Consider the following 13,044-nt stretch of genomic DNA (forward strand, 5'->3'; position numbering starts at 1 on the left):
TCTGAGGAAATCTGATTGAAAGAGCAATCAGTACATTTGCCAACAGGGGCCTGTGCAATATCTTCAATACTAAAATTAAATCTAAACAGGTTAGAAAAAACATATCCCTGCTTCAGATCTGTTTTTGTTTGCAGGGACAGATTTAAAGAGGCACCACAGTTTGTGTCCAGCTTCAAGTGGATAGCAGAAGAAAGGGAGTTGCCTTCCATTTTATAAAACTCTTTGGCAACCCTAAATTATTGTCAGATGCTGCTTGGACTTTTTTGTGACATAATGTTATATGTAACTTACATCCAGATGTTGATTAAAATGATAAATGATAAAACACAAGAGCACCAACACTGGAAAAGTGTGAGGTGCTACAGAGGGTTTAATGTAATATAAATAGTATAAAGGGGTATAGTAAGGTTATGATGTAGTACTATACTGTATCTGCAGTACATATACATTATGTAGCTCATCTATGAATGAAGACAATGTATGATTTTAGAAAATGTGGCTTTTTTAATCACAATGCATGAACAGCCAAAGTTTATAGAAAAGTGTTAATGGGCTTCAAAAGAGAGAAGTTCATGCTGCTTGTGTCTCCGCCTCAATGAGTGCGTTTACATAACACATATGTCCACACATTAGGATATATTAACTGGTCAGGGTTTGATCGGTGTTACTTCTGCTGCAGATACATCCTCAACTGACTGGAGAGCTTTGAGAAAGGTACTGTACCTTTGTTATTCTGAGAGTTTCATATTTGTTGCATGATATGAATCCACATGGAAGAAATAAGACAATAAAAGCATCAGATTTGGATAGAAAAAAGGATAAGAATGGTAATGTTATTATTTATGTAACCTTTTTTGTTAAATTATTTTGATAGAATAATAGAGGTATAATAACATATCATCAAGTCAGATGCCAAGTTATTTGTATTCTGTGATATTCTCCATATTAAATCCCGAGTGGAGTATGTACTGTATATTATGGTAATTACTTTATGTCTTTGGATCTGGAGAAAATCATTAATTTTGTTTTTGCCGGAAGTGTTTGTAAGAATGTTACATGCTACATGCTTAAATTCGTTTTGTACCTGATGAGTAATGTGCCAGGAGGTGTTTCATAATTTCTGAGGAAATCTAATACTGAAAACAGGATACTGACAAAAGGAACATTTGCCAACATAGACCTGTGAAATATTGGACTGTTCCTTATTTATGAGAGAGAGGGGGATGGCTGGGTTGTGACTTCACTATTTCATTATTCATTCATTATCTTGACCCTCCCCGGTGCTACAAAAATTTCTCCTTGATTGGGGGGAAATGCATGACCCTCCCTCCACCATAGATAATCATATTTTTTCATATTCATAAGAAAGGAAGGTAGTATTGGAGAAAATAAAAAGCAAAGGCCGACCAACCATGACTCTTAAACCTTGGCAAACTACCAGTCCAACTTAAACTCAGCTGCAGGAAGGGTCAAGTTAAAAAGAAATAATGAAGTCACACCCTAGCCACCCCTTCCCTCTGATAAATACGAACAGTCCCTTATCAATCTCCCTTGACTTGTTTGTGTTTTTATGGGCCATGCATTTGTGGTGACGTAAATGCCCCTCTCGCCACTTAAATTTGGCAGCGGATCTGCCGGCTACAATAACTGTCAAATGGTGTGCAGACTCTGCCTACTCGGTGCACCACACGTATACCAGCGTAGTAATGGTGCAGACCCATTCACAATGCACAGCGAGCTGAACTTCTCAATACATAGCAACAACAGAGCCCACCCATTTAGAGGGAAGATATGATTATGATTGGTCAATTTTACTGTCATTTGAAATTACTCAGCCCTCTGTAAAATTATAGCTGGAGACCAATCACAAAATTCTTATGGGCTGACAAAAACGGCTTTTTTCGTTTTTTAAAGTCAGTTTTTAATCAGGTCTGGTTTGGGGCTCATGGAGCATCAGACAATCACTGGAGCTGATTAAGTATGGTCCAGAGCACCACAAATGGCAGGAATGAGAAAATGGCACTTTACCAACAAGGGCAATCTCATTTACATAAAGAGTGAGCAGAACAGGCCCCAAAAGTGATGCCTATGGTACACCCTTGGTAACAGGCACTAATGGAGATTTGGGCGTGCCTGCCTTAATAAAAATACCAATGCAATAAAATAAAAAAGTGGTATGCTGTTTGTATGTGGATGTTCTTTGCAGATTGATGATTATGTTGAACAAAGTTGAGAGAAAGTTAGGAAATGAATTCCTCAGTTTTTCTTTGGACACTTTGCTGGTTAACATGAAAATAATTAAATAATAACAATAATAAAAATAATGAAGTAACCATTTGGACTGTCAACAGAGGAACTTAATACAACTTTGCATAGTTGAAGTCAAATCTTTGTGAACACCATCTTCATAGGCTATTTTTAATTATTTTCAAGTGTAGATAGATAGATAGATAGATAGATAGATAGATAGATAGATAGATAGATAGATAGATAGATAGATAGATTACATTTATTCTTCCTTTTACTATTGCAGGTCTCAAGACAACAATGGAGATGACTGCTACACCTTCCTATCACACCAATACAACAGGTGTATCTGGAAGAAATGACTCTTCCTATTATGACAAGTATGATTATCTGAGAAGGTCTCTCAACATCATGTCTGTCGTTATCTACTCCCTGGCTTTCATTCTGGGTGTGCTCGGAAATGGAGTGGTTATCTGGGTGACTGGGTTCAAGATGAAGAAAACAGTGAACACAGTTTGGATCCTCAACCTTGCTGTGGCTGACTTCCTCTTCACAGCTTCCCTTCCTTTTAGTGTGACGTACACAGCTCTGGATTTCCACTGGCCTTTTGGCAATTTCATGTGTAAACTTAACAACACAGTAAGATTTCTGAACATGTTTGCCAGTGTCTACATTCTGGTGGTGATCAGTGTGGACAGATATGTGTCTGTGGTGTGGCCAGTCTGGGCCCAGAATCACCGAAATGTACGCAAGGCGTCCTGCGTGAGTCTGGGTGTTTGGGTACTGGGTCTGATACTCAGCCTTCCATACTTTATCTTCAGGGATACTGGGCCATCATATGACGATGAAAAAATCATCAACTGCTACAACAACTTTGCCTTTTCTGATGACTACGATACACCATCTGTGAATCAGTTACGACTGCTTCGTTTTAAGGCCATGACCATCACTCGCTTCCTCCTGGGTTTTGTTGTCCCCTTCACTGTCATTGTCTCCTGTTATGCTGTGATAATCCATCGTCTCAGGAGGAACCGCACCCTGGCCAGCCACTCAAGTCGCCCCTTTAAGATCATCGCTGCCATTATCACTGCTTTTTTCCTGTGCTGGGCTCCTTTTTACATCATGGATCTAATTGAGTTATGGTTTTACATCGATGATCTGTCAAGTGAAGTATTAGAACTTGTGATCACTATTGGGGTCCCTTTAGCCACCAGCCTGGCCTATCTTAACAGTTGCCTGAATCCACTGCTATATGTCTTCATGGGCCAAGATTTCAAGGATAAAGTTCGCAAATCCATCCTGAATGTATTTGAGACTGCTTTCCAGGAGGAGGTTTCCCACTCGCACACTGACACAAAGTCAGTGGACACCAGTCAGAGCCTTGACAAGTCTGTTAATACTCTTAATACTCAAGTATAAGGTTGTGAATAAACAAATACTGAAACTTCACATTAGAAAATAATTTTGACACAAATGTAAATGTATATACAGTACCAGTCAAAAGTTTGGACACACTTTCAGGTGTGTCCATACTAGGGGTGTGCCCAAATACAAATACATTATTCGGCAAAGCACACATAGTGGGGGTTTTATTTGTTTCATATAAATATTTTAAAAATTATTTTTATTTTTGGGAAGAAAAAAAAACATGTCAAATACTAGCGTGCAGGTCGGTTACATCGCTATCTCAGTCTCTGTCCTCTGCTCCACTGTTACGTCTATCAGCAGGTCTCAACAAGGGGAGTCACATCCACCTGCTCCATGACACACATTTCCTTATTTGGACATCACTCCCAGAGTTGGGGGTGTTCCCCAGAGATAAAGCTACTGGCATACGCAAAGTGCTCTCAAAGGACTCTCCATATCCTTTTGTTCCCCTTCTCCTTTCCACAAAGTTAGGTTGTAAAAAATAGTCAATGAATGAAAAGTGCAAAGCAGTAATCGCCTTTGAAGTTCTTCCCTACACATTACACGGTGTGCTGTCTCTGTGTTATGGGTGTATAAATAGGTGGAATTCTGTCTTCAGTGAGGCGATAAGTAAAGTTTCAGCTCAATAGTCAGCACAGTCGTCCATGATCTGGGAGACTCCGAGAGACAGTTTAAGACCCAGTGTGGGGAACTCTTTCATAAGGTAGTTTATTCATGAACACTTATTGTGACACTTTAATTTTCTAAAATTAAAAGCGTAATAAAAACAAAATCAGGATTTTTAAGCTTCTTTCCACTTTTATTAGAATACAAATACTTTTTCTGCCTCAACAAATACAAATATTGAGCCCTCTGCACATCCTTAGTCCATACTTTTGACTGGTGCTGTATCAAATTAATTTTGTTTTCTTTTGTTGTCATTATAGAAGGACTTAGATTCCCAAATTGAAATATTTGAACCTGTTGAAGTTTGATTAATGTGAGTTTTATGATTAGCTAATTCATTAGGTTAAGCAAAGAGTACTGGATCGTAACTACACTTACAGTATTAATTTGATTGAAGGGACTGATGGTAATATTGTACAATAAGGTAGCAGCTGCATAGTTTACTTGGGTTATGTATCCATTATTCCTTGATCCCCAGACAATATAAAACCACAGAAAAATGAAATGAATGAAAGCCCATTTATTTTATGCATTACTGTGGATATGAATATTGTGACATTGCTACGGGCTAGTACAGAGAACCCCAGGGTGCAAAATACAGAGACCGAGGTGAGGAATAGGAATCAGATTATTGGTTTTATTACGACCTGATGTTGAGGTAAAAAGGAGCATCAGAATCTTAGTGGCAAGGTGGAGGCAGAGGCTGGCAGCCGAATCTGAGGCTGGGGCAGGTGCAGGGAGCTGAGCAAGGCAGAGCAGAGCAGGGGAATGGGCAGAATGACGCAGGGCAGGAAGAGTCCGCAGGGCTTGGGGGATTCAGGTTCCGGGTAGATCAGGAGAGAGTCAGAGGCAGGAGTCAGGCCAGGAATGCTGCAGGCAGATAGAAACAAGAGTTAACAGAAAGCTTCAACAGGTAAAGATATTTAAGGAGCTGGAACATGACTGACAAAGTAACTGAGTCTACAATCTGGCAGAGTGTGGAAGTTGGGACCAGGTATTTGAAGCAGAGCAGGATGATGATAATGGCTGGCACCTGTTGACCTGACTCCACACAATCAAACACATAGAGAGAGAGAGGGAAATGGTGGGGGTGAGAGGCTGCCAGCTAAGCAGAGGTAGAGGGCCTGACAGACATGTAACATGAACCGTGAATGATTGTTATTGCAATACTTGCTCATCATTATTTTCATTATCAAAATATTAGTTTTGACTTGACTTACGCCAATGGAATCTCTTTCTCTAGTATTGTACACTGATATCTGTGGTGGATACAGATATTATAGCCCACGCCACTCATTTGATGCAACACCTCATGACTTTAAAAAACATGTGTTTGTGTTAGTGACAGGGCCAAGATTAAAGAGGAAATCATGGTTGTGGTTTATCTTTCACCTTTACATCTGGGGCACTGTGCTCAAGCTTTCTTCTCTTTTTAACCTCATGATAATTTACCATAACTACCAAGCTGTCGATCATAAGATATACTTTTTGTTGTTGATTGTTCTTTTTCATTTTATGTTAGACTTTCTTCATAATATTAATTGACCAGCAGAGGGAACTGTTTTACATTTCAGATGCTTCTTAGATCAAGGACATAGATGTAGATAAAGGACAGCAAACTTCTGAAGTGTATTCCAGTCATCCTCAGTCATTTGTGATTATATATAAATATGTTGAGTAGCTCTTTTGTCTCAAAGTCAGTTATTATCAGTAGCTTTTATATCATGTGCTATTACTCTGATAAGCTCAGTTGGATAACATTCACGATGAATTTGTTCATTTTATTTGTAAAATAGTTTAGACATCAAAGTAAATGTATGATAACTTATTTTAAAATGAATTTCAATTTTTTTTTTACACTCTTCTCATGGAGAAAAAACAAGATCCTTTAACAATATAATTTTAATGGTTTACGCAAAGTATATTTGTGATCCTCTGTCACTGCATATCTGCTTTATGTTGTGTTTGAATTAAAAAGAGAAGTCAACTAGAACTGAGTGGATTGTGGAAACATTTTTGCCTAGACCAAACTGTAGAAGTGGATTCAGTTAAGCAGTTATTCATTTCAATAATAAAGAATAAACCCATCTTTTAAGGTAGCTTTGTAATTAAATAATTATGTAGTTCTTTGGTTAGTTAAAATCTGATGCATGCTTGTCTTCCATAGGGTCATGTAACAAAACAAGAAGTTAAACATTAGGGACATTTCACTGTATAGTGTATGTTTTACTGACACAGAGAACCATAATAACAATAATAATAACAATAACTACAATAATAATAGAGATATGACTAGTAATAATAATAACAATTAAAGCTGCAAGCAGTGTTGGGCCACGGCGCAGCCGAAGGGCTTCTGTCACAGGCATGTAGATGTCTTCAGACCCGAGCTGTTTTCAGACAGTGCAAGAAGGAGATAAACATCACCTCCTTTGTCCACTATCTTGCCTGCTGCTGGGGCTGCTTTGCTGCAATTTCGTAGGGGGTGCTATTCAGCCACTTTGATTGCACTTCTATGTGGCGTATGTTTAAATGTACATTGTTATGAGTACTTGCTGGACAAAGACGTGTAACTTCAGTTTTTCACTGTTATCTAACATTGCATGAAGGAGTTAAACATCATTTCCTGAGTCCATCATATGGTGCTAGACAACACCCATTAAGTGAACATCATGTCGCTGTATATCAACTGTAGAGCACACCTTGAAAATTTCATGTGAATCAGATGATGTTTGTCATATAAGGCTGAGTTGCTCATCAAAATTGTGCAAGATTTGAGCCTGGTCACTTGAATTTCAATCAGTAAATTGAAAAGTCTTGATGAGTTTGTATGTAAAACAAATTAATTTCCTATATTTCATCGTCTATTTTTAGAAAAGTAAACACAAGTAAGTTTGATTGAAATGTGTACTGTCACTGGGCTCTAGGTCCAGGTATCATCAGATAATTCGTAATTCATTTGTAATTCAAAAACCAAAAGACGGTAAAAATGCACAATCTAAAGTCCAGTTTGATGAAAATAACGAAAGTGAAAGTGTAGGGCTTAAATGAGGGATGTGAAATGTAAAGTTCAGTTTTATAACCCCGTCTTCATCCCGTTTACATATGCGCACGGCTGTCGCTGGCGTCTTTAAGAGAACTAAGAATTATCTGATGATACCTGGACCGCTCTACAGAGTGAGTATTTCACTCGCATTTGCCCCTAAAAATAGATATGTGTGAAGTGGAGAAATAATTTACTCACACACTGTGTGACTACAAATTACAACCATAACACTATATGAAACGCTAGAGGGATTTAAGGTTGAAACAACAGATAGAGAAAGTGGTGACGCTCCTAAGGCTAGCGGAGCATAAGCTGCAGCATGACCGGAAAGAAGCACAACCAGTTAGCCTCCGCTAGCCTCTCAGCTAGCCCCGGCTCTCTGTTTGGATCCAACCAGACCACCGAGCCCCGGTGTGTTATTCAGGTTAAAGTAGGAAGAACCAGCGGGTCTGTCGGCCAGCTGAGTGAATTGAAACCTGCAGAAGAAACACCAGGACCATCATGGAGAAACAGTCCGTAGAGGAGCTGCTGTGTTCAGCTGCACAGATAGGAAATCCCTCGGCTGACAGGATGTACCACTCTGTTTGGAAAAATATTTTACTCTGCTCTTTGGCAACCAGCATATTAGGTGCATTACTGCCACACTCCGCTTTGGACTATGAATCAATGATTAAATCCTACACATGGAGATGGACACCTCTCCCCTTTATAGATTGGCCTCCCTCTTGATTGGGCCAGGGGAACCAACGGAACAGCCGCAATCACCCAAGCTGGGAGAATATCTATCCTGCTACAGTCTAACCCCCCTTCTTGCATCGTCGCCCCGACGATGGAACAATTCCGGCCGGACTAATTGCATGGCCGAAAGAGAGCTAAGACTGCGTTAGACACAGGAGGGTGGAAGTGGCATGAGGAGCCTTGTGTCTCACAAACCATCACACAAGAGCTTGTCCTCTGACTGTGGCTGGCCCGGAGATGGTAAGGGGGCGGCAAAAGCGCCCTCTGGAGAGCCGGCTCCAACCACTGCCTTTAGCTGCATGCGATGGACCTGCTTGTGTTTTGGTGTGGTCATCAGTATACACAGACCCTCCCTCTCTCGGTGCTTTCAAGACTTTATACACAGCTGAACCCCACAGATCCTGGATCTTATGGCGGCCTTTTGCACTTAAGTCTCGCAACCTCACCAACTGGCCCTCCTGCAGTGGGGCATCTCGGACATGCTGATCATAGTTCCTCTTTCTGCGCTCTGCTGCAATCCTCAGCTTCTCTCAGGCACCCTCAAAGGCTAACTGCAAACGGCTCTGGTGCTCCTGAATCCATTCGTGGACTTTGCCACCAACAGGTTCCTGAACTCGACCCAACAGGAAGTCAACTGGGAGTCTAGCCTCCTGCCCAAACATAAGAAAGAAGGGGGACTCACCAGTTGCCTGATGGGGAGTGGTATTGTAAGAATACAACACCTGTGGCAGGCAGGAGCTCCAGTCCCACTTGCGAGACACAGGCAGAGTGCGCAGCAGGTTATGAAGGGTACGGTTAAATCTCTTGCACTGGCCATTACCAGCTGGGTGGTATGGGGTAGTGCGATACTTTTCAACACCATACAAGGTACAGAGCCGCTGAACCAGAGAGCTCTCAAAGTTACGACCCTGATCTGAGTGGATACGAGCCGGGACACCAAACTTTGAGAACCACTCCGTCACCAACACTTGAGCCACAGGGGAGGCTCGTTGGTCACAGGTGGGAACAGCCAGAGTGTACTTTCTGAAGACATCCATCATAACAAGGACATTCTCCTTGGCCGCTTGGCACCTCTCACAGGCCTGACACCACTGTGCTACCTCAGACGACATATTTGGCCAGTAACAATGCTGCCGTAGTAGCTCCAAGGTTCTTTCAACCCCTTAATGGCCATGATCCTGGTGAACTTCAGACTGCACCTCTTCCTTCAAGACGTCAGGCAGGAGCAACTGGAAAGCTGGCTCGGCACCATCAGGGCGGATGATCTTACGGTGCAGAACACCACCCCTCTCAACCAACCTGTCCCACTGCCGGAGGAGCGCCAAAGCCAGCTGAGATAGCCACTTCCGCTCTTCCTGATTGGGACGTTGCTTCCGTCTCCAGAAAACCAAGGCCTCCTGGATAATAGGGTCTGCATGCTGGAGAGCACCGATATCGGCAGGAGCATGGTGAGGCAGGGCTACCACTGCCGCTTGGGCTGCCTCTGTGCGGTGGGGCTGCAAGGCTTGCTGTAATGGCCTGGGGAGCAATTTCCCAGGGACCATGACTTCCAAGTCCTGCACTCCAGGAGAGTGGCTAAGCGGGTTATTGTCAGTATAGATAATGCACTTGTGACCCAACAAGTACTCCCTGAACTTTTCTGTCATGGCCCACTTGAGCGCCAAGAACTCCAATTTCATGGAACTATAGTTCACCATGTTGCGCTCAGTGGGCCTCAGACCTCTGCTGGCATAAGCTATGGGCCTCACCTTATCACCCTGCTGTTGTGAAAGCACAGCCCCCAAGCCGCCATGGCTTGCATCCACTTCAAGGATGAAAGGGCCCTCCCTTTCAGAAGTCCACATAGGCAAGGACCAGTGCCATGATGAGCTTAGTTTTCAGAGCCTCAAAGCTCTGACTACACTCCCCAGTCCAGCTCTCAGCGACTGTAACCTCTGACTTCTTTGACCGCTTGCTCCCCAAGTTAGCCACCAGCTTGTGTAGAGGGGCAGCCAACCTGGCAAAACCCTCTACAAAACGGCGGTAGTAGGTGGCAAAACCAAGAAACGACCACAGCTCTGGCAAGCTGACCACTCGAACCTCATCCAAAGTACCTACGATGGTGCGGGGGTAAAGCAGCACGTCTGTGGTAACTACATTGACGACAGGAATGTAAGCCGTGCCCCCCACCACCCGAACCAAAGCAGGAGAAGCGAGAAGTCCAGCAGGAAGGCCGGAGTCTTGCAAGGTCTCCCCCTCCTGTTGCCGGCAGGAGAAAAAGGCCTCCTGCAGGGCCACATAGGAGTCAGAACAACCATAGAGCTCTTGCAAAGCAGCAAGGATTTTAACTGGGTCCCCCCGCTCTGCACTAGAACGGTATTTGATCTCATCCCATGCTTCCCCTTCCAGATGATCAAACAAGAAGAAGGCCCAATCAAGTGTCGACAAGTTATGTGCTTTCATGCATGCCTCTGCCTCCTCAATCCATTCACTCAAGCCTATACCTGACCTTCCCCTAAACATAGGACACTTCCTCTCATGAGGTACAAATACCAGCCTCTCAACTGAAGGGGCACTAGCAATGGAAGAAGCTGTCAAAGGGACAGCAGAAGCTGGAGGCGCAGTACTAGGGCCACGTACGGCAGCATCCTGTTCCTGTTGCAGCCTCTCATTATCTGTTCGTAGCTGAGCTACCAAATCCCTCAACTCCTGCAACTCTCCCTCCATAGCTACACCCTGACCTATTAACAACCCTATGGAAAAAGCTGGGGAGAGAAAGGGGGGACACAGCTCCTTACCAGGACTCCTAACAAATCCCACCAACAGGACCTGCGTCTGCTCTGCCTGGAAAATATATCAAAAATAGGAAAAATGGTTAGGTGTAAGATACAATTAGCTCTGGGCTCCAATTAACAAAAAAAACAAAATGAAAGGAAACGGAAAAAAAACAAACAAACAAAAAAAACAAGAATAATATTAAAAGGAACACACATCTGTCCTCAAAAGCAAATCCTGCCAATTACGCTAGATTGTGGCAATATAACGAGGGGGAGGACTAGCGAGCGAGGAGTAATTAGAACACTTTACAACTACGCCACCTAGGGAATTTCACCCTAGGAATAATCAAGGTGGTGAAACAACCCACAAAGCACGGAGGTTCATTTGCTGAATAGACAGACAGGACGTGGTTCCAGTTAAAATATATTATTTATTTATTATAACAATTAAAAACTATACAAAAAAGGGGGAACCTGATCGGTGCTGAGGCTTACCAGTCGGGGGTCGGGAATGAGAGGAATCCAGGGAAAACAAAATTACCCCGATCATATGTGAAAAACTAAAAAAACAAAAAAAGGGGTGCACAGCACACACACTCAAAAGGGGAAACCATCACCAGGACACCAGGGACCACCACCGGCAGCTCTCAGCAACTGAAAAGGGAGACAACAAATTAGTGGGGTTAACAACACAAAAGAAACCCAAACCCAAATAAACAAAAATAAACAAAAAAATACTGCTGGCAGCCAAGTAAATGTACACAACAAAACCCTGAGCTGCCAAAACATTAAACTAAGGAAAAAGAAAAAGTTCATTCTAATCTAACCAAAGTAAAATGAAACCAAAAATAAGCTAACAAAGAACAACATTATACAATTAAACAAGATAATTCCAAAAAACACATGAAATAAAATACAAAAAATAAATAAATAAATAAACATAACCAAATTCCGCTTAACAAACTAAACAATGGATGTATACAAATTATCAGAATCACAATTACATAAAACAACTAATGCAAAATAAACTACAAACCATACCAAACTAAATAGGAAATCAAAAGAAAAGATAACTCAACCCAAAGTTGATCAAATTAAATTAAATTAACCCCACAATTGGGACCCAGATTCTGGCTGCCAGCAGGCCGACACACACCCGCTCCCGAGCGCAGATCGACGAGCTGTTGCGGCCACGGCAGCGGCTGGAAAGGAACAGCAGGCCACACAGACCCAGGACAGCCGCACCGTGCAACACCACACCAGACCAGGCAGAGCAGATGGAGCCTGAGGCTATGGTTAGCCGTGATGGCTGACCGTACCGTCCAAAAAGCGATTTGTTAACAAGCGTTAACGATGCATCAAACACCAGGTTCTGGCAGACCAGGGGGAATCAGCAAAAAGTCTGCAATGATGAAAATCATGACGCGCCAACCAAACAGTCTGCACCAGCACAAACAGTGCAGCCAACACACATTAACCTGCAACCAGTGAGCTACAATCAGACGGAAGGGCGGCAGCCGGAAGTGGGCGTGCCGTCCAAAGCCAAAGAGTGAGAGGCAGAGAGATGGACACTTCTCCCCTTTATAGATTAGCCTCCCTCTTGATTGGGCAAGGGGAACCAATGGAACGGCCGCAATCACCCAAGCTGGGAAAATATCTATCCTGCTACATTTATAAAACACATTGTAAAACAACAACAGTTGACCAAAGTGCTGTACAATCATAGCAAAAGCCATAAGCCAGAGCAGCTATTTTGGTGACAGGGTTCAAGATGAAGAAAACAATGAACACAGTTTGGTTCCTCATCCTTGCTCTGGCTGACTTCCTCTTCACACCATTTCTTCCTTTTAGTGTGACATACATAGCTCTGGATTTCCACTGGCCTTTCGGCAATTTCTTGTGCAAACCGAACACAGTGACGTTTCTGGACATGTTTCCCTGTGTCTACATTCTGGTAATGATCAGCTTGGACAGATATGTGTCTGTGGTGTGGTCTGTCTGGGCCCAGAACCACCGAACTGTATGCAAGGTGTCCTGTGTGACTCTGGGTGTTTGGGTACTGGCTCTGATTCTTATCCTCCCATACTTCATCACATAATGAAACACAGACAAAACACCATGTGTGAATTGGTTACAACTGCTTTATTCTAATGTATTTTATTT

General features: G+C 42.6%; 1 protein-coding gene and 1 long non-coding RNA gene across 3 annotated transcripts; one reads left to right on the forward strand and one right to left on the reverse strand.

Moving 5' to 3' along the window:
* Positions 1-676: 676 nt before the first annotated feature.
* LOC137191636 (chemerin-like receptor 1) lies at positions 677-10,999 on the forward strand. Its single transcript, XM_067601919.1, has 2 exons — positions 677-714; positions 2,534-10,999. Exon 2 carries the CDS (start codon positions 2,548-2,550, stop codon positions 3,664-3,666), a length of 1,119 nt encoding a protein of 372 aa, XP_067458020.1. The 5' UTR covers positions 677-714; positions 2,534-2,547; the 3' UTR covers positions 3,667-10,999.
* Positions 4,965-12,562, reverse strand: LOC137191663 (uncharacterized). 2 transcript variants are annotated; one of them, XR_010930429.1, is made up of 4 exons: positions 12,038-12,556; positions 11,377-11,535; positions 10,903-10,948; positions 4,965-5,211 (listed from the first exon to the last, which is right to left on the reverse strand). It is a non-coding gene; the product is annotated as an uncharacterized lncRNA (long non-coding RNA). The 2 variants fall into 2 exon arrangements; XR_010930428.1 differs by having other exon boundaries at positions 11,377-12,562.
* Positions 12,563-13,044: the final 482 nt, after the last annotated feature.

Source organism: Thunnus thynnus, chromosome 10 (genome assembly GCF_963924715.1).
Source record: "Thunnus thynnus chromosome 10, fThuThy2.1, whole genome shotgun sequence".
NCBI lineage: Eukaryota > Metazoa > Chordata > Actinopteri > Scombriformes > Scombridae > Thunnus > Thunnus thynnus.